The 27,255-nt window shown below is 46.2% G+C and overlaps 2 protein-coding genes across 6 annotated transcripts in view; both read left to right on the top strand.

The window, feature by feature from the left end:
• ELMO2 (engulfment and cell motility 2) overlaps positions 1-7,849 on the top strand; it is a 50,904-nt gene extending 43,055 nt beyond the window's left edge. For all 3 annotated transcript variants that reach the window (XM_072632393.1, XM_072632392.1, XM_072632394.1), the window contains 4 exons: positions 378-485; positions 2,686-2,768; positions 3,302-3,379; positions 5,892-7,849. In XM_072632393.1, coding sequence (XP_072488494.1) covers positions 378-485; positions 2,686-2,768; positions 3,302-3,379; positions 5,892-6,092 — 470 coding nt within the window. In that variant the 3' untranslated portion in view covers positions 6,093-7,849. The remainder of the gene's footprint in view (positions 1-377; positions 486-2,685; positions 2,769-3,301; positions 3,380-5,891) is intronic.
• A 5,291-nt stretch (positions 7,850-13,140) lies between these two features.
• SLC35C2 (solute carrier family 35 member C2) lies at positions 13,141-25,314 on the top strand. Of its 3 annotated transcripts, none has more exons than XM_072632389.1 (10): positions 13,141-13,230; positions 15,830-16,274; positions 16,496-16,646; positions 17,342-17,405; positions 18,191-18,263; positions 18,904-19,072; positions 19,188-19,271; positions 22,139-22,314; positions 24,060-24,189; positions 24,619-25,314. In XM_072632389.1, exons 2-10 carry the CDS (start codon positions 16,155-16,157, stop codon positions 24,750-24,752), a joined length of 1,101 nt encoding a protein of 366 aa, XP_072488490.1. In that variant the 5' UTR covers positions 13,141-13,230; positions 15,830-16,154; the 3' UTR covers positions 24,753-25,314. The 3 variants fall into 3 exon arrangements, with proteins under 3 accessions (XP_072488490.1, XP_072488491.1, XP_072488492.1); XM_072632391.1 differs by having other exon boundaries at positions 13,143-13,230; positions 17,342-17,584; XM_072632390.1 differs by lacking the exons at positions 24,060-24,189; positions 24,619-25,314 and adding an exon at positions 23,931-24,048.
• The last annotated feature ends 1,941 nt before the right edge of the window (positions 25,315-27,255 follow it).

The following is a 27,255-nucleotide window of genomic DNA, read 5'->3' as shown; positions in this document are numbered from 1 at the left end:
ATATTAATTAAACGTGTAAAGTCATGCAAAACATTTTCACATTAGCCATGTTGAAAAAAAGAGGTGGGGGCAAGAAAAATAAAGAAAATGGAAAAAGAATGCTTTGGTCTGCATTGAGCTCCATTTTGGAGGTTGGGGGGGAATTCTGTTGGGCAGAAGTGAGGATGGAGGGCATTCTGGGTATGAGGGACAGCCAGAGCAAATACACAGAGATGGGAGTGTTGTGTTCAAGGAACAGAGAGAAAGCCATGTTGGCTGGATCTCAGAATAGAGGAGGGGGAGGTTGGGACAACACACCTCACAGGGTTGTTGTGAGTTAAGCCACACTTGAGAACTCTGAGCTGTGGTGATTTGTAATTGTTACCTTCGTATTTCAGAGCGGTTCTGGTACTGCCGCTTGGCCCTGAACCACAAGGTTCTGCACTATGGAGATCTAGATGACAATCCTCAGGGGGAGGTAACCTTCGAATCCCTGCAGGAGAAAAGTAGGTGCAGTTTTGTTACTTTTTGATGGGTAATGGGAAGTGCACTGACTTGTGCTACAGTGTTGGCTCTGTTCCTAATTTACTGTGTGACCTTGGGCAAATCACTTTTCTCTGGGCCTCAGTTTCTTCATCTCTAAAATGGGATAATAAATTGTGTCTTAGCTGGAGGCAGTGTGTGATAATGGAAAGAACACCACACTTGGTCAGGAGGCATGGGTTCAGGTCTTGGCTTAGCCATAAATTAGATACATAACTCTAGACAAGTTACTTTGGCTCTCTGAGTCTTATTTTCTTTATTTATAAAACAGGAATAACAATACTTGGCCTCCAGGTCTTACAGGGCTCCTATGATAAAAGTGCTTTGTAAAATGTACAGCAGTATGGAATTTGGAGCTGTTGTTATTACCCACACCATATCGTTGTTGTGAGGACTGGATGAATATGAAAGTGCTTTGGAAAATATAAAATGTTCTCTCAGTCTAAAATGTTGGTGACACTGTTATAAACAATTATTGAGTTGAGGACCCTTGCCTGGGAGAAATTTCTGGAACAGATGGGTTGTAATCCCACAGCCCTCTGACCTTTCATTTATGCAAAAGACATTTCATCATTTGCATTGCACAAAGCAGTGTGCTAGGGACTGAATACAAAGATTACAAACATCCCCTGGTGAAGCCCAGAACTGGAATGACGGCCTTGTCAGTGGAGCAGAGGGAGCAGTGCCACCTCCTCTAAGAGATCTTTCCTTGTTTCCTCCACTGCTAGTGCTGTTCCTTCTAAGGTTACCTTCCATCTACTCTGAGTTTATCCTGTGCATTCACATTTAGATATGTTCTTTCTCCCATTCGTATGTAAGTCCTTTAAGGGCAGAAACAGCTTCTGCTTTTTTTTTTTTTTTTGGTATCCATGTCTTGTCTGGTACATAGTAAGCACTTAATAAATACTTGTTGATGGATTTGATCGATATCAGGTTAGAGGGAAAAGGAGAAGAGAGAATCAAAGATCATTCTAAAGTTTCAAGGCCTTGGAACCTTCAGTTAAGTTATGGAAGTCCTGGCAGGGACCATTGGTCAGTCCTGTAAGGTAAGTAGGGCAAGTAGTACCTTATCCATTTTACAGATAAGGAAACTGAGGCTCAGAGAAGTTAAGTGACTTGTCCATGATCACATGGCTAGTAATTAGGATTCACACCCTGATACTAATCATGAAGTAGGAGCAGTGATTGGAATACTCCCACATGGCTGTCCTGTCCTCTGGGGCCATTTATGAGTCCATCCTTGGACAATCCATTTTCTTTTGTAATGAATGCTTTATTGATGCTTTACAAAAAGGTCATCATCATTACTTCCCAATAACATCCTGCCCCCAAATAGAACTTTACATTTTAATACAGAAGTTAAGCAAAATAAACGAATACATTGTACATCTCTGGCAATGTCTGCCTCATTCTACACACATATTTTATTTCCTGTTTGACCAGAGGAGAGAATTAGTGTCTAATATTCTGGAGTAATTGGTTATTATACTCTATTATATAGAGTTCTGAATACTTTTCTTGTAACTTTCTTTACATAATTGTGATCATTAAGTAAATTGTTTTCTTATTTTTACTTTGTTCTGCATCTGTTCATAAAAGTCTTAAGTTTTTCGGAATTCTTTTTGTTTGTCATTCTTATGGTGCAGTAGTACTCTGTTATGGACCTGTGTGTCCAGCCATTGCTTAAGTAACGGCACTCAGTTTGTTCCTGGTTTTTTGCTAGCACAGAAGTGCTGCTATTCGTTTTTTTCATCTCTGGGGCCGGTCACTCTGTTTTTGACCTCCCTAAAATGTGTGCTTTGTGTTGTTATTTCTGGGTCAAAGGATACGTACAGGTTAATGACTTTAATGTCATTCCAATTTATTTTCCAGAATAGACCAATTCGCAGCCCCACCAACAGTGTCAAGATGCCCATTTTCCCACAGTTCCTCTAACCTTTACTATTTTCATTTTTGTCAGTCTGATGAATGTGGGGTAAAAGCTTAATGTTCTTTTCATATGGTTGTTGATAGCTTGCATTTCTTCTTTTGAAAAGTGCCTATTATATCCTTTGATATTAACTTTTTAAAAAATCAGACTAATTTGCTTATAGGTCGAATTGTAGTTTCAAGCTTTGGGAAAGAATCAAATTGCCCTCCCATTTGACCATTTCTGTTTTTTAGTTCCTGTTGCAGATATCAAGGCCATTGTCACTGGGAAGGACTGTCCTCATATGAAAGAGAAAAGTGCTCTCAAGCAGAACAAGGTGAGTTAGGAAGGTTGGAGTCTGGGTGTCATTACCTGAGGCCTAAGGAGTTAAGTAGGGCATAGACAAAATGTAAACATAGGTGAGTTGTTTGATTAGAATCATGCCTCATTTTGTGTACCATCTATTTCCTTGCTTTGGATTAAAACATTTGAGGGTGATAAATTGTTCAGAGTCTGGGTTAAGGCCTCTGAAAAAAGAAGAGGTTCTTCAAATGCTGGAGAAAACGTTTCAGTTGACCGAGAATCAAAATAACTGGGTTCTGATTTAAGTCTTTCATTAACTTGGTATGTGACTTTGGCCAAGTCACATCTCTTTTTCTGGGCCTTAGGGTTTTCATCTTTCATATGGTGATAATCCATGCCCTACCCAGCAGCAATGTCGTGTACTGAAAAGAGTCTCAAATGGAGCTAGAAGACCTCATCCATAAAATGAGAACATTCCCTATTTAAAGAGTTCTTCAGCTCTGATATTTTACATTCTGAAGTCCTCCCCAACTTCCACATTCTTTGATACTGTGATTTCCCTCTCAGGAAGTATTGGAATTGGCCTTCTCCATCCTGTATGATCCTGATGAGACCTTAAACTTCATCGCTCCTAATAAGTATGAGGTGAGCATAGGAAGAAGGCAGGCCTTCTTGTGTAAGCTAATGTAATGGGGAAAGCAATGGGCTGGGAGTTGAGAGTTTAGATTCCTAGTCCCTTCTCACTAGCCTTACAATCAGTCCTGAGCTCTGAGCCTCAGTTTTATGATGTATAGAATGGGGATGATAACACTCACACCACCTTTCAGGTTATAGGGAAGAAAGTGTTTTGATTGTGGCTCTTTAGAGCAGGGGAAGGGGAGGGTAAATTTGGCTGCTGGAGCAGGGTCAGCCCCCTCATTTGATTCCAAGTGCCTGAAGGTGGGACCCCAGGGCGATTGGCTGAGGGACAAAGCTCCCCATGGCCACCCTCTCAGACTTGGAGGACTATCATATCACTTAGGGATATAAAATGAGCATAGTTTCTACCCACATCCCTCTGTTACCACTTCCACATATGGGGCAAGAACTGGGGGAAATGAAGGCCAGTGAGGCTTCTTACAAACTATAAATTCTGTATCTGGTTATTAAATAAGCACATGTGGATGGTTGGCCCTGGGAAGGTACAAAGCTGAGGTCTGGCTCTGGACTTCATGGAACTCCATTGTAGCAGAGGGTAAGAAATCAGCAGATTATTACATATGGAACACTATAAGTGTACTCTTAGTGATTTCATATGATTTCATCAGTGCAGGGACCTCTCTGGGTATGGAAACTAGCTGTACTAATGGTACACAAGCCACTTGGTGGTTATGTGGAGCCCTAGAGAGTTGCCTGGGGGCAGAAGAGGTTTCATGAAATGGAATAGAAGAGCCCTTCTTAAGCACTGTCTAGGTCCTAGCACTGTACTGGCTGCTGAAATACCAAGAGAAAAGAGACAGTCCTTTCTCTCATTCTAATTAGGTAGACAACAACCCTCCAGGAGAGTTCGATATCAGGGCAGATGATAAAGCCCCAATGCCATACAGGCCTGTTGACCTGGGGGAGCTGTGACCCATCAATTGACTGTTGGGAAAAGGGTAGTGGGACTAAGAGTTTAAGGAGAAGAGGGTTCTTTATGGTAAAGAAAGGGGGTTAGAGAGAGTCAGTATCTAGCTAGGACAGTGCATCCAGCACTGGGTGAGAACTAGGCAGTAGGGTCTGGAGCAGGGAAAGAGAATGGCTCTTGTGACCTGCTCTTACCGGGCCCTTGGGTCTCTTTTTGGCATCAGTGACTTGCCCATGGTCACATAGCTAGCATATGTCAGAGGCAGAACCTGAACCCAGGTCTTCCCGAATCCAAGACCTACCCTTTATCCACTGTGCCTGATTGCCTCTCCTTCAGAGCATTAAGTTAAAAACAAAATGCTGTATGAGTGGAAAGCTGGAGGACTTCCTCCTGGAGGAGACTGACCTTTATTTGGGCCTTGAAGGATGGTTAGTATTTGCCTAGTGAAGAGAATAGTAAAAGGAGGACATTACAGATGAAAGAGCAGCGTGAGAAAGGCAGGGAGCAGCATGTGTGCAGAAGGCTGTGCAGCACTCAGCACTGAGAGCTGTGGGAATGAGACAGAAGTGTAAACTGTTGGAATACATGGCAGGATGAGCCAGGAATCCCAAAAGAATGTTGGGTATTTTGGGACCTGGGAGATGCTCCCCCTCAAATGAATTCTCCTTAATTTACCATCACTTTAGGTACTAATAACGTGGTATGCTTGTAGGCCTTACTGTTGAGGCCACATGACACAAGTAGCTGGCGAACTGTACATCAAATTTTATTACAGGTGTGCCTCACTTTACATCATAAATGAGTTCCAGTAATTCAAATTTTGTAAATTAGTTCTTTTAAATGCATTAGAAAAGCTTATCACTTAAAGGAATTCTATCTTTAATCCTTTTTTTTTTAAAGTTAGAGTTAGCAGTCAGTGCTTAATTCATCTTTGCTATGAATTTGGATTTTCATAGATGAAGGTTGCTCAAAGCAAAGTATCCCCACACTGAGCTGTATCTGAGGAACACTGCTGTTGGCCTGAGCTGGCCTAAGGGGCAGTGGGTAGACCAATGGTCCTGGAGTCTGGAAGACCTGAGTTCAAATATAGCCTCAGATACTTCCTTGCTGTGTGATCTTGGGCAAGTCATTTAACACATATGCTTCAGTGTCCCCATCTGTAAAATGGGGATAATAACAGCACCTACCCCTCAGGGTTGATGTGATGATCACATGTAGTAACATTTATAAAGCACTTAGCACAGTGCTTGACACACAGTAGATGCTATATAAATATCAGCTATTGTTATTGTTATCATTGAGTACATGCAGAAGAGGGATCTCTGGGTGTCAAAAGATGATGAACTTGTCACCAAGAGTCTAGGATTCAGACCATGCCTCTTAATACTTCAGAGTTGTGTGTCCAGGGACACGGCCATTTCACTCTCTGAGCCTTAATTTCTTCATCTATAAAATGGGACTAATATGTTACCTGTTTCACAGGGCTAATGTGAAAAAAGCTCTTTACAAACCATCAGATAGAGAAGTGTGAGTTGTTGTTATTCTCCACAGTATTGTATCTGGATCGACGGCCTCAGTGCCCTCCTTGGGAAAGACATGTCGAGTGAGCTGACCAAAAGTGACCTGGACACGCTGCTGAGCATGGAGATGAAGCTTCGGCTGCTTGACCTGGAGAACATCCAGATCCCTGAGGCCCCTCCGCCTGTCCCCAAAGAGCCCAGCAGCTATGACTTTGTCTACCACTATGGCTGAGTCACTGTACTAGGAGGGGGGATTGGGCCCAGGAGGGAGGGGCTTAGATGCTGGGCCCTTGTCCTTTGCTTGTATAGAATCCATGCTGACTGTGGTGACCAGACCAGTGCCACTTATTCCTCAACCCCATGTCTTAGCCCCAAAAACTTCCTACTGATTCTGGTCAGCTAAAAGTAGGGAAGTGGAATCTCTGTGCCCTCCCTTCTTTGTACTGTGGATCAGACTCTGGGGCCTGGAAAGGGAACACTGTGCAAAGGCTGGAACACCAGGAAGCAGGCAGGCAGCCCTGAGCCGGCTGGCACCCCTGAGCCTGTTGGCACCCCTGAGCGTGTTGGCACAGACAATGCACACATTTATGCTAAGGTGACAACACTTAGGTGGCCGGTCCCTGTACGAGCTGGAGGCAGCTCAGCAGGGCTCCTCTGTGGTGGGGGCGGCTGGGGGACAGAGAATTTGAGGAAGGACAGCCCTGAGGCGGCAGCGCACCTGCACTGTATATATGGAGGGAACCTCTGACTGATACCGTCTGTTGTGGAGGACTCCTTTTGTACCCATCTCCCTACATGGTGCCAAGATACTGCTGTTGCTCTTGTGGAGGTTCTACTCTAATGTTTATCTAAATTCTGAAACTGCCACATCTCTCCTACCCAGCACCTGGCAGGGCAGCAAGAGGTTTCTACCAAGCAGCACTCCATCTGAGCTCCTTGCAGTTGAAAAGCCATAAGGCTGCTCCCTCCCTTCTCTGTCAGAAGTAGCTTTGCCTCTTAGAGGCTAGAGAGACTGAAACAAACCATGGTACTCTTGACTTTTGGCTCTGGGTGGTGTCATTTAATTTCACAGTATCTAAGTCAGTGCTGGAAAGGATTTAGAACAGAGAATGTTGGAGATGGAAGGGACCTTAGGCATGTCATTGGGCAACTCCTAGCTGAAGCATGAATCCGTTCTTTATAGCATCCCTAATAAGTAGTCATCTAGCTTCTGCTTGCTGACTTGGAGTAGTGGGGAGCTCACTGCCTGTAGAGACAGCCTGTTCCATTTGGGACAACTCTTATTGTTAAGAAGTTTTTCCTTACGTTGGGCTTTATTCTATCTTCAGGTAACTTTCACCCTCTGGTGAAGGTCTGATCTGCAGGACAACCCTTTTCAGATATTTGAAGGTTGCTTAAATTTGATTTTCTTCATTCCTTTCTTGAGCAAAAACCAATCCTGGTAAACTGAACTGAAACATCAGTCTCTTTCAGCCCCAAGACCCATTTCTAATTTCCTTTTAGTGTCTAGCCCAAGGAAGTCTGTGTTGCACTCTCCCCACTTGGCTTTTACAGAACTCCTGCCTTGTTTTCAGGGAGCTGGCCTGAAGTTATAGCTGTGCAAACGGGACTTTCCTAGCTTACCACATAATGTCCCCAGGCATCACCACTTGAACAGAGCACATATGGTTGTGGTAGTTTCATGTGGTAGGTACTGGTCCAATGAAGATTGTACTATATATTTTCTCTACTATAGGCCATACTTATACAGACGTGTATATATATATGTATATATATATACATGTATATAAATATTTATATTTATATAAGATCCACCTATTCTAGGATGGAACGTTTTGTGAAAAAATGAAATTGGGAAGAGAAGGAAAAATAAGATGGGCTCTGAGCCAAGATTATAATGTAAGAGAACTCAGGAGGGCAGGAGAGAAACGTCCTGTCAGTAACTGTGTTTTCAATAAATACTCATGTATGGACTGCAGTTGTCATTAACAGATGTTTCTGTATTTACTTCTCACCCAAAGGGGACGATTTCACCTTGACTATTATTTATTCCAGTGTGTTAGAAAGACTTGAATGCCCCTGATACGGTACTTAGCTGTCTCTCAGGAACCCCTCACACTCTCCCCCTCCCCACTTTCCTGGCTAATTATGCTTGGGGAAATTGCTGTGCTGGCTTTTATTTTCTGCAGGGACTCAAGAGGTACAGCAGAAGAAGATCCGCCCCTTTGTATACACACAATTCTTCACTCTGCCTCCAGCTCCTGATTCTTTCAATGAGTCTCCCAAATCTGTGGGAACTGAAGGGGACAGACACATATCTGATCTTCCAGCTGGTGTTTTAAGGCTGTTGCTCAAAAGCTGAACATGCTGGGGGTGGGGAGTAGATGACGGTGTTATGGAAATGAATGCCTTCTTTTGCTGTTGTGAGGGGGAATGGGGGTGGTGGGGGTTCTTTCAGTAGTCATAGAAAGCACATGAGAGGCAGGCCTTGAGGATTGAATAGAACTGAGGACCTTGGGCAGAGATGCATGATGACAGCTGGCAGCTGAAAGCAGCCCATTTTCTGCCTTGGCCTTCAGCAATCTTTGGACCCTGATTTGACCTTGCAATAAGTCACCTGGTGAGAACTGAAGTTTTTTTTTCTTCATTTGAGGTTTGGAGTGAAGGGAGGATTGGGTTCTATTCAACCTTGACAACAACAGCCTCCTAAACTGGGCTCCAATTCTAATCCATTTTGCCCCACTAGTTCAGTCAAGCATTGTGCTGATCACATCTCTCCCTGACTCTTTGAGCCTTTGAGGGCTTAATGTTATTTCCAGGACAAAGTTCCAGCTTTTCTTGCCTTGCATTCAAGCCTCCCTACAGTGTAACCTCAAAATAGCTTTCCAGCTTTATCACCTGCTATTCCCCTAAAATCATCCTGCTCCATGCAAACTGGTTGTCTTCCTTCCCTCTGTGTTTCTATCAGTCAGGCTCCTCTGAGTGTCCTTGACCTTTTCCACCTTACCCCCATTTCCATCTGCTAGGTGACACTGCAGTGACTAGAGTGCTGGGCCTGGAGTCAGGAAGATGAGTTCAAATTTGACCTCAGAAACATCCTACCTGTGATCCTGGCAAGTTATTTAACAGGTCTGCCCCAGACCTTAACTGTAAAATGAGGATAGTGATAGCACCTACCTCCCATGGTTGTAAGGATCTAGTGAGACATATGTAAAGCACTGAGCACAGTGCTTGGCACATAGTAGGGACTTAATAAATGCTTGTTCCTTTCCTCCCATATTGATATCCTACAGTGTAGTAGATAGAGCTGGCCCTCAAAGCTAGGAAAACCTAAGTTGAATCGTATCTCTGACATACTGACTGTATGACCCTGGGCAAGTCACTTCTCTAACTGTAAGGTGCTGATTTGCATTGATGGAAGGAATTCTTTTCTTAACCAGGAATTCACTATACCAACAAAAGGGCAGATAGATGGCCCAGTGGGTCAAGCACTGGGTTGGGAATCAGGAAGACTTACCTTCCTGAGTTCATATGTGGCCTCAGATGCTTAGTAGCTGTGTGACCCTGGGCAAGTCTTTTAACCCTGTTTGCCTCAATCCCTCATCTGTAAAATAAGCAGGAGTTAGACAGGACCGAACAACAACATTCCATTGCTATCACAAAGCCGGACTCTATTCCTATCCTATTGGAATCCTACAAGGGCCACCTTAAAAACTACCTCCCCCATGGAGCAGAAAACTCCAGTCCAAACATGAGAAAGCATGTGATTTCTCCCGAGACATCCATCACAGTTTATTTGTGCTACCCACATGACATTTACCTTATAGCCATTTCAGTACTTACATGATTGTGAGCAAACCATTGGTATCTACCTCCCAGGGTTGTGAGGATAAAATGAGATAGTATTTGTGAGGTGCTTAGCCCTGCACCTGGCACAGGTAAGTAAGCCTTGTCTCATTATTCCCCTCTCCAAACCAGTTTTCTCATTTGTAAGAGGAATAGTATTGGCAACACCCATTTCAGGAGTGAAGAGGAAAGCATTTGGTAAACCTTGGAGTGCTATAGAAATGTGAATTCATTAACTATTCATCGGTCACCTACTATGTGCTAGACACTATGGAGGCTTGGGATGCAAGAGAGAAAAATGGAAAAAGGGAGAAACTAATAAAAATAGTTAGCTTTTGTAGTGCTCTAAGATTTACAAAACCACGTTATCTCATTTGATCTTTATAACAACTCTATGTGAGGTGAGTGAAATTATTATAACCATTTTATAGGTGAGGAAACTTAAGACTTGGATAGGTTAAGTGACTTGCCCAAGGTCACACAGCTGTGTCTAAGGCAGAATTTGAACCCAGGTCTTCCTGACTCCAAGCCCAACACAACCACTGTGCCATTTAGCTACCTCCAAGACAAAAGTACATATAAAAACATTGAGCATAATTTTCAAGTTGATAAATCGAGATCTATACAAAGTAGATAAATACGAAGGTAGTGTGAGCATTCGCGTTTGGGGGAATCAGGAAAGACTTTGTTCTGAGAAGAGCCCGAGAGACCCTGAGAAGAGGGAAGGAGGGAGTGCCTTCTAGGCATAGAGTCCTGCCAGTGCCAAACCATAAGAAAGATCAGAATATCAGGAGTAGGGATTGGGAGTGAACTTGAGAGCACAGAGCAGTGTCTGCCAAATATTTCTAAAACCCAGGCCTGACCATATCATTTCTGTACTCAAGAAGCTTCCATGTGTCTCTTGAGCCCCTCTGGCATTTAAAGCCTGTCACAATCTCTCCAGCCTCTGTTCCCCAGCTTGTTTCACATTGCTTCCCTCACCCCTTCTACATTCCAGCCAAACAAGTCTATTTGTGCCCCACCACAAAGGCTATTCTATCTCTTGCCTTCATTATCTCCCATGTCTGGAATGCACCTCCTCCTCACCACTTCTTAGAATCCAATCCTCCTTTGAAAGCTCAGTTCAGTACCACCACCTTAATGAGCCCTTTCTTGATACCCTCAGCTATTAGAGTTCCACCCTTTCCCCTCCCCTCTCCCCCCTTATGTATACCCCCCCCCCATACAACCTAGCTACAATGTACACTTTTTGAAAGCAGGGACTTTTGTATTCCCCATAACCCAGCACAATGCCTTACATGTAGCAAGCATATAATAACACTTCCCAGTGTCAGAGCTAGAAGAGACATCAGAATACAGATTGTTACAACTAAAAGGAACCTTAGACCATAGAACAATGTCAGAACTGGAAAGGACCTTGAGAGTTCATCTACCCTAAACCTGTTGTTGACAGGTGAACTTTGGCCCATGTCCAGATCATCGAAGGAGACAGGCCCACGTGGTCCCCGAGCCAGGGACCTGCTTCTGGGGGAAGACATCCTGCTTTCCCCTACCACTTATTGTCTGCACCTTTATGTGACTGAGGCACAGTGGAACACTCTTCCCACTGGTGCCCCGTGACTATAATTGAAGGTCTTATTTACAGGTTTTACACTAAGTTGGGTGGGGGAAGTGGAGGTTGTGGAGGTGGTTTGTCCATTCTGAAGAGGACTGTGACATCAGGGAGGTGATGCCATGACTTGCAAGTGAATTGGATTTAAGTAAGGCAGGACTGTGACTTGGCATCAGGAAGAACAACCTCACTTTCTCCTCTGAAACCATTGAGGTGCAGTGACAAGATATCAATCAGGATGACTGGAGATGCTTGAGGGAGGGTGGGGGGGGCTGCCCCAAAAGTCACCTTTCCCCTTCCCTTTTGGCCTCATGTCTCCAAGAAAGGGGCTTGGAGTTTTGGTCTGTTTCTTTTGTCCTCTTCAGTTCTATGTGGAGCTCAAGCCATGGGGACCTTGGACCCAAGATTATAGGCCAAATGACCAGATGCTTAGGACCCAGCAGAGAAGGCCCTAGAAGGCAGGGTCCTGGGACTAGAGCTGAGGGGGACTTTGGACTCGGATGTTTGTGGGACTTCGACTATATAGGAATTTAGTTAAGCTGTGAACTGATTTTCCCTCCCCTTCCCAGAAACCAAGGAAGTATAGAGTATGCCCCAGATGTAGGGGAAATGTTTGTTCTTGTTTATGCCTTTGAAGTAAACATTCCTTTAGCTTTTATGCCAATCTGTCTGTTAAGTGGTTAAATTAAACTAGGGTGCTGGGACTCCCCAGAATTTACAATCAGTGAAGGCTGAGCCACTGAAAGAAATTAGCCACCTCCCAAACCTCTGAAGGTACCACAGAACCCTGGAGAAGAGGTAAGAAATGGCAGCTAGGTGGTATAGTGGTTTGAATGGTGAACGTGGGGTGGCAGCTACAGACAGGAAGACTACTGCTTCAAATGAGTACCAACCCTGTGACCCTGGGTAAGTGACAACCTCTGCCAATTTCAGTTTCCTCATCTGTAAAATGGGGACGATCAAGAGACATGCCATGTACAAAGAGTTTTGTAAACCATCCCGTGCTATATAAATGCTAATTAATGTTGAAGCCAGTGGTACTGTATGGTAGCAAAATGTAGGTATAAGAAACGCACACACAGGGCAACGGAGGAGCGACACAGTACAGTCAGCTACCATTTGTTACGTGCCTATTCTGTGCCTGGCACTGGAGACACGAAGAAAGCAAAAACCAAACAGCCCCTGATCTCAAGGAGCTCACAGTCAGCTGCTGGAAGCAACACGCAGACAGCTACACACAGGCAAGGTGGACCCAGGATACATGGGAGTCCCGGAGGCCTGGGGACGGCGTCCTCGCAGAAGGTGGGGCCTGGAGGAAGCCAGGAGCAGGCACGAGGGTGGCGGGCAGGCCCAGGGTTCCCAGACGGTAGAATACGTGGGGAGGAGTGAGGTGGAGTGCCGGGCCAGGCCGTGACGGGCTTCGGGGGCCAAGGGCAGGATTTCATAGCCACTAGAGGTCACTTTGGGAAGAGTCTGGCAGCCGATCCCCGAGGCAGGAAGAAGGGATGGGGTGGTCAGAGAAGGCCTGGAAGGCTCCTGCTCCCGCAGGGCGTCGCGGAGGGCCGCGATCAGCGCCTTGGGAGGCGGGGGCTATCTGCGCAAGCGGAGACACGACCCTGCCCTCAGGGAGCTCCTAGTCTAGGACCAGGGGATAAGACGATGAGGGCGCCAGGCGAGGCTGGCTGGGCCTGGCTCGGAACCAGGCCGGCTCCCGGGATCGCTCCTCGGCCTGCTCCGGGTCCTGGGCCGGTCGGACCCCAGGGTCTCCTGGGGAGGAGAGGGAATGAGCCGGCACCAAGGCAGCCGCCGCTTCCGCCGGAAGTGCTCTCCCCGCCTTCCCAATATGGCGACTGCAGGAGCCGGGTTCGCACTTCCGGCAGGAGGAGCCACGTCTAGAGCTGCCTGGCCGCAGGTGAGCCGGGACCGGCGCCGAGGCGACTGCCGTGGGCCCGAGGGAACGGGGAGGAAGGGAAGGCGAGGGCGGCGTTCTGGCCTCGGCCCTGGGCCGGGCCGCGGCTGCGGGGAGCCCGGGGGCGTGGTGGGGCCGGGCGGGGAGCCGAGAGGCCGGCGTCCCTGCAGGCGTAGCCCGGGGCGAGGAGGAAGCCTCTGGCTTCCTGGTCCTTCTCCCAGGCCGGGCCCTGGCGCGGGGCCGCCGCCTCCGGGGAGGCCCCGGAGCCCGGCCCTGATCACCTGGGGACACCCCCCCTACCCGCCGGCCAACCCGGAATAACAGCCGCGGAGGGCCCGAGTGGCCCCGCTCCCCCCGGGGAGGCCCCCGAAGCGCGCTCCGTGCCTCAGTTTCCTCCTCTGTCAGAGAGGCGGGCGTGTCCCCGAACGTGGCCTCCCCCAGTCCCCTGCCCGCAGTGTTCCATCTGGCAGCATCCCAGCAGGACTGAACCGTAAGCTCCTTGAGGTCTGGGACCGCTTTTTCCGTCTTTGAGTCACCAGCGCTTAGCACACAGTAGGAGCTTAATAAATGCTTCTTGCCTTGGCTCGGTTCGGAAGGACCCCCTGGGATCACTGAGGCCAGACCTTCAACTTTTCAGACGGCCAATATGAGACCCTAGAAAAGGGACACGACCTACCTAAGGTTAGAGTCCTCGCTTCCCAAGTTGAGCGCCCTCTGCTACCCTGGCCAGTCTTATCGGGCCACAAATGTTTGTTTAGCGTCGGTTCAGCGAGTATTGATTAGTGTCTATTGTGTGCCTGGTAGTGAGAAAGGTGAAGGAGAGGCTTTAGAACCCTTGACCCGAGTCATTGGGAAGGAAAAAAAACTGCAGGGAAAGATGATGACCTAGTTAAGACCCCGTGGGACCTTGGACAAGTTATTTCCTTTCTTCTGAGCTGTTTCTCTTTCCTAAAATGAGAAGATTGGGCTACTGTCCAGCTTTGATGTTCTAGCGTGGTGTGCCCCATCCTATTTCCTTCAGCTCTGACTACTTGTTGAGGATCGGGAATCAGGAGACTTGGACTGCTGTGTAACTGGACCATTCATTTTCCTTTTCTTGTTCTCTTTCCTCTAATGAGTAAATGTACTGTATTTCTAGCAGTGCTGTTATCTGATGGTGCTATGACTTCAAGGAAATATTCAATAAATATTCAAAAAACAACTGAGGAGCCTTAGGCTAGGGGAGCTGGGGAAGGTTTTATGGAGGTGGGATTGGAGCTCAACTTTGAAAAGCAACTAAAATCCGGATAGTTAGGAAAAAAACCAAGGAAGTTGGAAGGTAGAAAGTGAGTAAAGGTGTAAGAATGTGTGAGAGATGTTTGAGAGGGTGGAGAATTCATATAAGGACATAATGGGAGATGATTCTGTTGGAGGCAAGATAGGTCAACTTTATGAAATCCTGTTTTATTCTGTTTTATAGTGAGGCACCAAAGTGTAGAGTGCTGGAAAGTATGCTAGGTTTGAAGTCAAATGACCTGACTTCACTGCTCAGTTCCAGTTGCTTGTCTGTGTGAATATGACCAAGTATCTTCTCCTGAACCTCAGTTTCCCCATCTGTAAAATGTTGGACCAAATCAGTTCTAAGATCCTTTTCAGATCTAAATCTTTAATCCTACGGTTGGTTGCTATTTCTCAGCTGATTTTCATTGATGGAATAGGACTTCAGAAGGCCATTTTACAAACACCCACCAAATCTAGTCTTCATTAGCTTCCATTTAAGAAGGTCTACCCCCCTTTGTTCTCTACATTCCCATCTTGTGGGTTACTGACCAGCACTGTACAGTTCTACAAGATGAGAGTTAAGATGACAGTCAGTACTTGGTCCTAAGATGGTTCTTGCTTATTACTAATGATAGAGAGAAAAAGCACTAGATTTGGAGTCAGATGACCTAATTTCAAATCCTAGCTCTCTCACCCACCTGGGCGACCTTAGTCAAATTTTTGAACATTCCTGACTCTAGGTTTTCTCATCAGTAAAATGATGGAATTGGACTGCAGGTGCCCTATGGCCCCTTCCAGCTCTGTCTAGGCTCTATGTTATGATTCACATGCAAGAATGAGTTGTTATGGTTGACAGAGCGCCATGCTTTGGGGGTGGTTGGTTTAGAAAAAAAATATTTTTAAATTTTCAGATCATGAAATAGAGAACCTAGAAGTAAGAACTAGTTACATGGTTAATTTTTGAACCATTTAAAGGTACATTGTACCCTATATCAGATTTTTATTTTTGGGGGGTGGAGGTAGTCAGGGTTAGGTGATTTGCCCAGGGTCATCCAGCTAGTAAGTGTCTGAGGCTAGATTTGAACTCAGTTCTTCCTGACTCCAGGGCCAGTACTCTATCCACTGTACCATCTAGCTGCTGCCCCTCATCTCCATATCAGATTGGCAGGGAGCTTGTGCTGGTGTTTGGTTTTAAGTTCTTCTAGTCTTCTCACTCCTTCAAAGGTGAAGCATACTTCTGGAAACACCTAAGTGGAGGAACATTTGCACACATTTGTGGGAGATGTATAGTTCTGCTAGTGGATAAACCCAAACACTTTTCTTATTTATTTATTTTTTGAAGCAAGAACTCCAGGATCCTGTGAGCTCTGCATCCAGATAGCCATGATGAGCGTAGGTGCTGTTCACCAGCCTCTCAGGTGAAGAGTCCTCAGCATAGCTCAGAGTTTCTGTGATCGTATGGCCATGATAAGCCTTCTACTGGAAGAGAATCACCACTGATAAGAGATGTTTCCACTGAAGTTCTTGGTCCAGCACAGCCAACTCTTGCTTTGTGTATTGGCTTCAAGCGAGAGGGCTGGAGCCCAGCCAGGGCAGTAACTGCTCGCTCCCACCTCTGCTGCTCACCAGTGGACAAAAAGCTGTTTGGGGAATTGCTGTTGCTGCCAATGGGGAGGTGGACCTTTGGCTTGACCTTCATCTGGAAGGTGATGCTGACTCTGGGGCTGGTACTTCTCTATTACTGCTTCTCCATTGGCATCACCTTCTACAACAAATGGCTAATGAAGGTAATTCTGGGGCTTCAATGGTGCTCAATACAAAGACCCACCTCTGGGGGAGGAGTTCGAACGTGGGTGCAAGGTTGGAGGGCATGGGGACAAGATAGGTGCAGGTTGGAGGGGAGAGACTGAAGAAGATAAAGGTGCACATGAAAGAAGGGAAGTTAGAAAAAACTGCTTTTCTGGAGCCTAAACTCTTGACAATTGGTTCTATTTTAAATTTCCCCTAGAGTTTCCACTTTCCTCTCTTCATGACCCTGCTTCATCTCATAGTGATATTCCTTTTCTCCGCTCTGTCCAGAGCGATGGCACAGTGCTGCCACCAGCGCCCCCGAGTGGTGCTGAGCTGGGCCGACTACCTCCAGAGAGTAGCTCCCACAGGTACGTCCAGAGGCAGTGTGGGCCCCAGGGTGGGTTCTGGCTCAGCTGGGGTGTCAGAAGACTTGGAGATGATCACTGCTCCTGCTCTGATCTTCCCTTTAGACCTGGATGTGGGATCTCAGAGTAGCATGACCACGGGTAGATCACTTAACTCCTGAGCCTCAGTTCACTCATTTAAACATAGTAGTAGCTATGGTAGCTACCCCACAGAGCTGTCATGGGGCTCAGATGAGGTTGCAGATAGGCAGCCATAGCATAGAGTAGCTAAAGAGCTATATCAGAGTCAACATGTTCTGGGTTTAAGTCTCCCATCTTTGACCCATATTGGCTGTGGGATGCTGGTCCAGAGATGTTAGCTCATGGTGCTCCAGACAACTCTCTGAGTATGTGTTGCAGAGCAGATGCTCCTCTGGAAGCATTTCACATCAGGAGTTTGCTCTGCAGGTCTGGTCCTTCCCCTGCTTCCCTGGGGGACAATGACTGCACTGCTGCCCCTCCTCTCTCCACTTTGTAGAAGTTTTGTTACCTTAAAGTATCTTAGAACTATGAGTTGTTCTTAGTGTTACCATTTGGGGGTCAGTGGGTAAGCTGGAAGTAAAGAAAGCCCATTCTGCACCTGATCTTCAGTTCAGAAGTGAGCTTGGCCCCTAGGGAAGAGATCAGTCATCTCCAGAGGCTGATTTTTCTTTCTGTAGCATTGGCAACGGCACTTGACGTGGGTCTGTCTAACTGGAGCTTCCTGTACATCACCGTCTCACTGTGAGTATCGGCCTGCTCCCTACCACCCTCCCTTCAGTCTTTGAGCTCTTTGTGTCTGTCCAGCGGGCTGCCTTCACGTCCGACTGATGGGCCGGCTGCCTCACCACTCTGGGATCAGTCCTTGCTCTCAGCTTCTCTCTGACCCTCAGCAGCTGTCCTGGAAAACTCCAGCCTCATCTGTAAGCCCAGCGCATACGGGGTGCTGAGCCCTGGGGCTGCCTGTCTTGGCGGCATGGGGAAGTTAGGGGACCCAGACAGACTGGCCATTGCCATGGTATGAGAAAGAAGAGGGAGTTGAAGATAAATGACCCACTGACTGGCATGCATGGGACTGCATTAGCATCATGTGAAATGGGCACAGTGGGGAGTGGGGGGAAAAGCAGGAGGGATAGCTGTCCTCGTCTTCATTCTTTGCTTAGGAGAGCAGAATTTATTCCTCCTCCCTACCTCTCCTTCTGTTTCCTCCCAGCCCTGGCTCCCTTGCTGAGCTGCAGGTAAATCCTAGAATGAGGAGAGCTCAGTGTCGGAGATGCAGCTTTTCCCTCCTGACAATAGTCACAGGCCTCGTAGTCACAGCTCTTTTTTTCCTTCACTGAAGGTCACTTGTCAGTCAATCTGGACAAGGTTTGGCATCTCAGTGCCCTTTGTGCCCAGGCTACCCTGCTGGCCTGAGCAGACCTCGCCTACCCAGTCACCCTCCTGGGCAAAGCCAGTGTTGCCCTTCTTGTGTAGCTTGTGGCCGTGGGCCCTGTAGCAGTGGGTGACTCTGCAGTTTTCACTTCCAGGTACACAATGACCAAGTCCTCGGCAGTCCTCTTCATTTTGATCTTCTCCCTGATCTTCAAGCTAGAGGAGCTGGTGAGGCCTCAGCTTCCCCTTCAGCTCTTTCTCTGTTTGCTTTTGCACTCTGTCCTCCAGTCCCTTCCCCAGTGTTAAGAATTAAAAAGAGAAAGTGGGCTGGGGCTCGTTGGCCAGGTGGTGGGCTAGATCAGGGTCAGGCTAGGATTCCCTATATCCTCTCCAAACTACCTTCTTGCTTTGAAGGGTGAGGGGCCAGAGGAGAAGATCACAGGCAGATGGGAGAATTTCCTACTCCAGAAAGTGGCTGCAGTAAATAGCTTGGAGTGTGTTAAGCTTTTATGATATAGTAGAAAGAGCAGTGGGTTTGGGGTCAGAGAACAGGGGTTCAAGTCTCAGTTGCATTATTCATTAGCTATGATTTTCCTGAATTTTGGTTTTGTCATCTGCAAAAATGGGATATGTATTAACCCGTTTCTCTGGGTTTTTATGAGGAAAGCACTTTGCAAACCTCCAAGTGCTCTGTGAAAGTTAACATGAGTTTTTGTGACCATTGGCAAATTAGTTTACCTCTCTGGGCCTCAATTTCTTTTGTAAAATGAGATGGTTGAGCTTAATTCTATGAGCCATTTATTCTGCTGCAACTGCTGTCCAACCTGGGCCCTTCAAGATGACAGACAATGTCTTCCCATCCTGACAGCGGGCAGCACTCGTCCTGGTGGTCCTGCTTATTGCTGGTGGTCTCTTCATGTTCACTTATAAGTCCACTCAGTTCAATGGAGAGGGATTTGCTCTGGTGCTAGGGGCCTCATTCATTGGAGGAATTCGATGGACCCTTACCCAAATCCTCCTCCAGAAGGCTGAGCTAGGTGAGTATATTCAGAGCATCCCGTGAGTGAGATAGTACAGCTCTGGGGAAACAGCTGCTTGGATTAGGAAGGAAGGCTGGCTGGAACTAGGATGGGTTTTCTCTCTTTCCTTCAGGTCTCCAAAATCCTATTGACACCATGTACCACCTGCAGCCACTCATGTTTCTGGGACTCTTCCCCCTTTTTGCCATTTTTGAAGGTATGTTGGGTTGTCATATTAGACAGAGGGGAACAAGAAAGGACCACTTTCTTTCCTGCTGCCAGCCTTTCAAGGAGATAGAGGGAGAGAATAAAGGTGTTTTGCAGCCTGGGATTTACCACAGCTTCCTTCCCCTTCCTGTTAGTTGAGGGTCATTGGATGTATTCTAGTCTTTCTTCAGCTTTGCCTTTGCCTACTACCCAGGGTTCCTGTTTTCATAAACTGAGCAGGGAATCATTTATCCTGTATCCATTTCTACTCTAAGCACAGGGGTCCTGGACAAACCAAAAGGTTATTATATTCATTTCTGGCTGTCACATTTCACAGTGACATTGACACAAACTGGAGCCTGTCTAGGGTTGGGGAACAGGCAAGAAAGACTTCTTTACCTCTGAAACAGGAGTAATGGATGCTACCTGTCCTACTTACCTCAAAGGGTTCACACATGAGGTAATGATGTAAAGGGTTTTATAAAGCAGACCTGTTAAATAAATGTCAGCAGTTTATCTGTTAGCTGCATAAGCTAGGTGATTGCCAGAGAAAGGCAGGAGACCTTTGAGCTTCAGACAGTGATTGTACAAACTCTCTGCAGGTAGTTTGATCTCTCTCAGCTTCTGTTGGTTCAAATAAGAATTCATCGAATTTAGAACTGGGGGAAAAAACACAGCCTTAGGGACTGGATCATCTAGTCCCACCCCCTTCATTTTACAGAAGAGAAAACTAAGGCCCAGAGAAGTGGAAGAATTATGGATGTTTAAAGACCTGGAGAAAAGGCAACTTGGGGTGGGTAAAAGCGTAATCACTGTCTTCAGGTACTAAGGTCCATCATGTGGAAAAGCAATTAGACTTGTTCGACTTGGCTCCAGAGGACAGACCGAGGAGCAATGGGGAATAGTTGCAGAGAGGTTGATTTCAGTTCCACGGAAGGAAAAACTTGCTAACAAATGGAGCTGTCCAGCACGTCCTGGGCTCTTCTGAAATTAGTAAGTCCCCATCATGGAGGTTTTCAAGCAATAATGGATCACCCTGTGGCACTGAAGTTGTAGTGCAGATTTTGGTTCAGGTACGGGTTGGACTGTGATGATTACAATCGCGTATCAAAATTATTTTTTAGCCCAGTTGTTCAGGAAGCTTCCATCATGTCACCAAAATTTTCCCTTTTCCAATTTCTCCCCATTCTTTCATTACAGTGCCTTGTACCACACAGAAAGCTCCCCCTCTCTTTCTTGATGTTTACACCATTCACATCTCTGCAAAACCTCATCATAATGTCCCTCTTAGTCGTCACTTAGCAAAGCTGCATGGATTTACTTCCTTTAATCTTTTCTGCTAAATTAATCCCCCAAGCGCCTTCGTTACTTATGCTCTTCCCCGAACTCCCTTCAATTTGCTGCTGCTTTTGCAGTACTGCTGAGCCTAGCTAGCATCAGGCCTGATGGCCTACGTTGGAAGTCTATTTGCTTGTGGTTACCAGCACTGCTTGCGATTTTTTTTTTAATACTTTGCTTCAGAGAGCTCAAAGCACATTTCAGGCATAAACAGAAACAGTATTTTTTGAGTGTGGCTTATATGCCACCCTCCTGAACAGAAGGTAAAGAGAACAGAAGATGTAGAGGAAAGGATAATCAGAGGACCTTAGTTTGAATCCTGGTTCTCTTACTTAACATCTTTGTGGCTTTGGGAAAGTCACTTGCCCTCTGGGCCTCAGTTTCCTCATCAGTAAAATAAAAGAATTGGACTTGATGTCATCTAGGATTCCTTCCAGCTCTGAATTCTGATTCTTGTTTTGGACTAAGAGGCACAGAGAGACCAAATGCATGGTTGGCAGTATTGTCAGTCCAAGTCCAAAGTCTGTTGATAATCTCTGGCTATCTGATAGATCATGGGGTTACCAGATAAATTGCTGATTTTTACTTAACATGTTATCTATGTTGCCTTATTGAGTCTTACAATTACCCAGTGTGGTAAGTAGTACAGGTATTATTAACCCTGTTTTAGAGTTGAGGGTACTGAGACCTGGAGAGGTTGAGTAATATGCCTAGGGTTACAGAGGTAGATGGAAGAACTAGGATTTGAATCTAGGTCTTCTGACTGCAAATGCAGTGTTCTTTCTACTTTACCACAGCTACCTTCAGTGATTACCATGCATTATTAAACCATTTATTTGATGTGAATAGAGGGCAGACATGACCCTCATCTCTAAATTAAGAGGGACATTTCCTTTCAGGTGTCAATGCTGAGGTAGCCCCTAAAAGGACCTTTATTGCCTTAGCCTCCAGATGGCCTCCTTAACCCCTCCAACCCTCTGAGTTATTGTTTTGTGGTGATCACTTTTGCCCAGGTGTGGGATTTGCGGTCAGAGAACCTGAGTTTGAACCCTACCCCTGCACATAGAACATGTGTAGATTTGGGCAAGTAACTTAACTTTTTTGGGCCTCAATTTTCTCATCTGTAAAATAAGAGGGTTAGACTAGACAACTTTTAAGGCTCCTTCCAGCACTAAATCTATAAACTTATAGTCTGTACTACATTATTTTTGCTTCAGATCTATTTTCCCAGGGTTTTATAAAGCCCCATTTCCACAATGGATACTAAGGAAATATCAGTTGATGATGGCAAATCTCACTTTAAATTTCATTCAACTTGGCAAATATTTACTAAGCTACTACTATGTTCAGGGCGTATTTCTCTAGGTGCTAGGGAGACAAGACAAAACAAAAGTCAGTTCTTGCTATTAAGGGACCTTACATTCTGGATGTGTATGAGATGACAGCTCACCCCCCTTTCTTATCCTCCCTCTCCCACCCATTCTTGGAACATGAACACATCTGGAACTTAGCATTAGTCTCTTTTCCTGTCATTTTCAGGTCTGCATTTATCTACGTCTGAGAAAATCTTCCGTTTCCAGGACCCAGGGCTCCTCCTAGGTGTACTTGGGTCTCTCTTCTTTGGTGGGATACTTGCCTTTGGCTTGGGCTTTTCAGAGTTCCTGTTAGTCTCCAGAACCTCCAGCCTGACCCTCTCCATTGCTGGGATTTTTAAGGTAGGTGGTAGGATTTAGAGCTGAAAGAGACCTTAGTCAGCAGCTCCCTTGATCCATAGACAAAGAAGCTGAGGGGATTTGGCGTGTCAGGAATCACATAAGGAGCAGTTAGGAGTCAGAGCCACCAGGTGGTCTGCCTGCAAATACCTCATGCTGCCTCCTGCATGGGCTCCCAGCCCCTGGATCCCAAGCCAGATCATCTTCTCTCACATTTACTTAACCCTTTCAGGTTTATGAAGCATTTTCCTCGTAAGAGTCATTTAAGGTAGTTAATACAAAGATTGTTGACTCCATTTTAGGTATGAGGAAACTGAGGTTTACTTTCAGCATTATATAGCTCACTTCAATAGTGACTTAAGGTTTACAAAGCATATTTTGCACAGTGATGATGGGGTAGGTGGTATAAGGATTGTTATACTCATTTTACACAGTTAGAAGCTAAAGGTCAGAGGTGAAGCCTCACAAGTGGTAACTTTCCCGATCTGGGATTTGAATCCATGTCTCTTAACTCTGTGTGCAGTACACTGTCTGTTATATACCATATGCCTCTCCCAACATCATGTGAAGTCCATGAAGTTGAGACAGTCCTCCCAGGAGAAGAACTTTGTTGTCCAAAGATTAGGATAGACTCTAAATATTGTTTTCCTGGGGGAGGAGATGTCTCTAAAGATCATCAGAAACAGAACTGAAGAGAACCTTAGAGATCACCATGTAGTGCAATATCTTCCCCACCCCCATCCCTGCCCTTTTTAATAAATGAGGAGACAGAGGGTCTGAGGGATTAGGTCATTTGCCTAAGGTTCCACTTTTGAGAAGCAGTTAGAACTTAAATCCAGGTCCTCAGACCAAAACTGTATTGCTGTATCCCAGGCTACCTCATAGCCAGTAGGGTTGTGAATGTGTAAAACACTGGTCCTCGTAGATGGTTAAGGAGGCACATTTGCATTCGTCATCAATATGAGAGCTGCATGTCTGTCTGCTTTTGGCATAATCAGTTAAAAACATCAAAGAGATTCTAGACCTTCAGGCTTCCAATGAAAGAACCATGTGGAACCTAAGGGTCTTGTCAGTGGCTTCCAGTGCTAAAGGTTCTGCATCTCTCCCTTCCACTCTGGCTCCCATTTGCCATTTTGAATTCATAAAAGGATCTTTTAAAAAGATGTCATTGATTGGATTTTAGTGGTGGTAAGCAGTAGAGGCATTCAAGGGAGGTAGGGATGGATTTCCTACGTGCAACCCAAACCATATTAAAATATAAGGGAAATATTTGTCAAAATAAAATACAGTAAAACAGATAATATTACATTTTAAAACTTTGTATGCAGCTCACAAGGATCTTTATGTATACATTAGTGGCCCCCATTTTTATTTGACTTTGACATTCTTGGTGTGATTAAAAGAGGATTGGCCTTAGTTCAAATCCAGTTTTTGCTTCTTGGTAGCCATATGAGTTTAAGCCAGTTGTTTAGCCACTTTGGCTACACATCTGTAAAATGGTAATAATAACATTTGGCCCAAAGAATGGCTGTGATCAGAGTGCTTTGTATTCTGTAAAGGTCTGTATACATGTAAGTTATAATCCTTACTCTGAAGATGAGTACTTTTCTCTTTTTCAGCCTTTCTCTTCTTATCAGTCCTGTTTTTGTTCCATTCCAAAGACTTGAATTACTGCTATGAAGCCTCTGAGTAAAGGGGCCAGTTCGTCTTGCCAATCATATTTTTGCTTCCTGCCTCTCTGCCTCCAGGAAGTCTGTACTTTGCTGCTGGCAGCTCATCTGCTGGGAGACCAGATCAGCCTCCTGAACTGGCTGGGCTTTGCCCTCTGTCTGTCTGGGATATCCCTCCACATCACTCTCAAAGCCCTCAATTCCAAAGGTAACATAGAGTGCTACTCAGGGTCTTTAGCCCCTCAGTGACATCCTCCATGTCCCCAGTAGGTTTCCACTTGACTGGTCTTCCTCCCTGTGAGGATCTAATAAAGCGTTCTTAGTTCTCTGCAGTAGTCCCTGCTGGATTGTACTTTACCAGCCCCCAAAATTCTTAGTTTAAGCTATTAATCTAATGTAGGAAGTATGCCTCCTAGTCCCTGCTGGATTGTGCTTTACCAGCCCCCAAAATTCTTAGTTTAAGCTATTAATCTAATGTAGGAAGTATGCCTCCTAGTTCTACTTCCACCCTTTTGGGGGGAAGCACTGGCATCAGCTCAGCAAGCACACAGTTGGCTTCCCTCTGTTGCATTTGATATACAGAAGCTAGGAGGCCAACCCAGGTTTAGTAATTGTCTCTCTCCTTGTATTCCCAAAGGTGAAAGTGGTCCTAAGCCCCACAAGGGGCCTGTCTCCAGCTCTGACCTGGAACTACTCCTACGGAACAGGGAGCCTGGTGATGAAGAAGAGGAGGATGAAGGAGAAAAGTACTTTGTGGCCCAGGGGCAGTAGTGACCTGCCTACCTGGCTGGTAGGGCCTGAACCTCACATCCCACCCCTTTCCTGCACTGATTCTTCTTTGTATACCATTGGGAGCCAACCATGTAGTCAGATCCAAGTGCCCTGCCTCATCAAGTGGGCAGCAGTGGGCTCTATGATGCCCAGACTCTGGGACTCAGCTGATATAATGTATCAGTATGGAAGATGTTGGTGTTGGGAAAGAAATGACTGTTATAGTAGTGTTCTTGGTATCCAGGACCAAATGAGAGCTGTGCGGACCATGAGGGTGAAGTAGATACATTACCAGGCCTTGAGAAGGGCAAGACTTGGGTAGGGGTCACAACAGAGGATAGGAATGGGCTGGTTCCCCTAGATTGGTTCCCTAAGACCTCTTAGACCAAGAATTGTCATAATTCAGGGGATAATCAAGATTACTACGGGAAGAAAATGTGAACTATAGACTTCCCCAGCCAGGGAAAGGTGGAGGGGCTGGGACCTCAGAACCTGGGGAGCTTCTTTGCTCAGAGAGCAGTTTTATTTATAGTTTGGAAATAAATGCTTTATGGTTCGCTGACCTCTCTTTGCCTGGAATCTAGCTTTAATCTGTCCCAGAAAGTCTGGGAATAAGAAGAGTAGCCCCAGAGACTGTCTTTTCCAAGCCACTGCTGGTGTGAACCCCAGTAAGGACCTCATGGATAGAAGACTGCAGGCCCAGGGCTACCAAGAAACACTTGATCTTATTCATTACCCCTCAACCCCCATTCCCATGCCTGAGCCAAGTAAAATCCTGTAGACAAAATTGCAGAAGACATTCAGAAGATGAGACCTGGACTCTGAGGTAATGATGACCTAGTTCACTAAGGGACAGACTCCCTGGGGACTGAAAATTGTCTTGGCCCTTAGGATATGGTGTATTCCTGTATTTGAACTCTTCCTGAGTGCAGCTGTCCTCTCCTTGGGGCCTCTCCCTCTGCCCAGCCAGAGGTGGAGAACAGTTCCGTCTTTTTCTACACTTGTTCTGAGCCTACCCTTCCCTTTAAGAGCTGCTGGCCCTGGGACTGTCTATCAGGCTATCTGCCACCGGGCAGGGAGAGCTCTGGAGTCTGGCACTATAGTGAAAGGGTCTTAGGATTGGAGGGTCAAGATCCTGGGTGGAATTGAAGAGGACCTTGGAGATGCCCTGGTTCATCCTCCTCATTTCATAGAGAAGGACACAGGCTGAGCAGAGAAGTGCTTAGCGTGATTGCACAGATCATTCGTCACCCTTTGGGACTGTAACGTAGATCTCCTGACTGACAGTCTAGGTCTCTTACCACTTCAAAAAATCCCTTTCCTCAGGACTGCTCTGTTTCAATTTTCAGATGAGGAAGTGGGTCAAGAAGGGAAGTGATTTACCCAGGCTTTTGTAGATAGTAAGTGGTAGAGCTGAGACTTAGCCTTAGGCCTTGAAATTACAGATTCATTGTTTCTACACACGTCATGCTGCATCTCCTTAGGCCTGAGTCCTGGCTCTGCCACTTGTTGCCACCATGACCCTTGGCAAGTCACTTAACCTTCCAGGGCCTCACTTGTCCCCTCTCTAAAACATGGGGCTGGACCAAATGTTCTATCTCCAAAACCTTTGCTCCTGTGAAGTGTTTTCAGGGACCCACAGCAGGTGTCGCCCTTGCCCCGCACAGCTGCCGCTCCCCAGCCCCCAGCCCTGCTGCTCAGAGCACAACTACTCCCCTCCTTACCTTGTCACTGCAGCTTCCTCCTCAGGAGCTGTAGATTTCAGCCTCCAGCTCCAAAGTTTGAATATTCAGAGACGGGCACTCAGGTGTCCATCAAGTCCCATGGAGGGAATGAAGACTGGCAATGAGAGAATCTACTGGATGAAGCATTTTCAGAAAATCATCCCAATTCATTGTGCACATATGTTTGAGGCTCAGCTCAGCGAATTTACATACCACAAAAGAGCCCCCTCCCCACCTTCTACACTAGGGCATACGATGCTCCATTCCCCTCCTTTCAGAGGATTTTGGTAGAAGATGAACCCTAGGATTAGGCCCAAACAGGGAAAATGTCTTACCGAAGCCCCACAGGTCATGGCAGAGCTGGGAGTTGTATCTCAGTTTTCTTGACTCTAAGGCTAGTGCTCTCTTAAAGGCAGTGTGCCCTTCACACCCAGGATGTGCTGGAGAATGTACTGGGGAGTGCTGGAGGGTTGAGAGCCTCCCCCTCCCCAAGACCTGCTTGTGATTGTGGTATACCTCAGTGTTGGGAAAGATTGCAAAAACCCTGCTGTCTCAGGTGGCTGTGAGTTTCCCGTCTCCCCCTGCTGCTCCCCCTCCCCCCAGGCACGTGGAGATGGAGAGCAGAGCTGTCTGGTGCAGTAATTACAGGGTGCAGAGTGGGGCTCATTCTGTGCTCGTTGGGCTCAGTGACAGTCCCTCACTTAGCCACAATTACCAGCCCATCTTTCCCAAGGGCTTCCCCTCCTCCCCTTTCTCCTGCCGGGTTAGTCCAATCCCTG

The sequence above is a fragment of the Notamacropus eugenii genome, chromosome 1 (genome assembly GCF_028372415.1).
Source record: "Notamacropus eugenii isolate mMacEug1 chromosome 1, mMacEug1.pri_v2, whole genome shotgun sequence".
Lineage (NCBI taxonomy): Eukaryota > Metazoa > Chordata > Mammalia > Diprotodontia > Macropodidae > Notamacropus > Notamacropus eugenii.
This window is presented reverse-complemented; position numbering and strand designations above follow the sequence as displayed.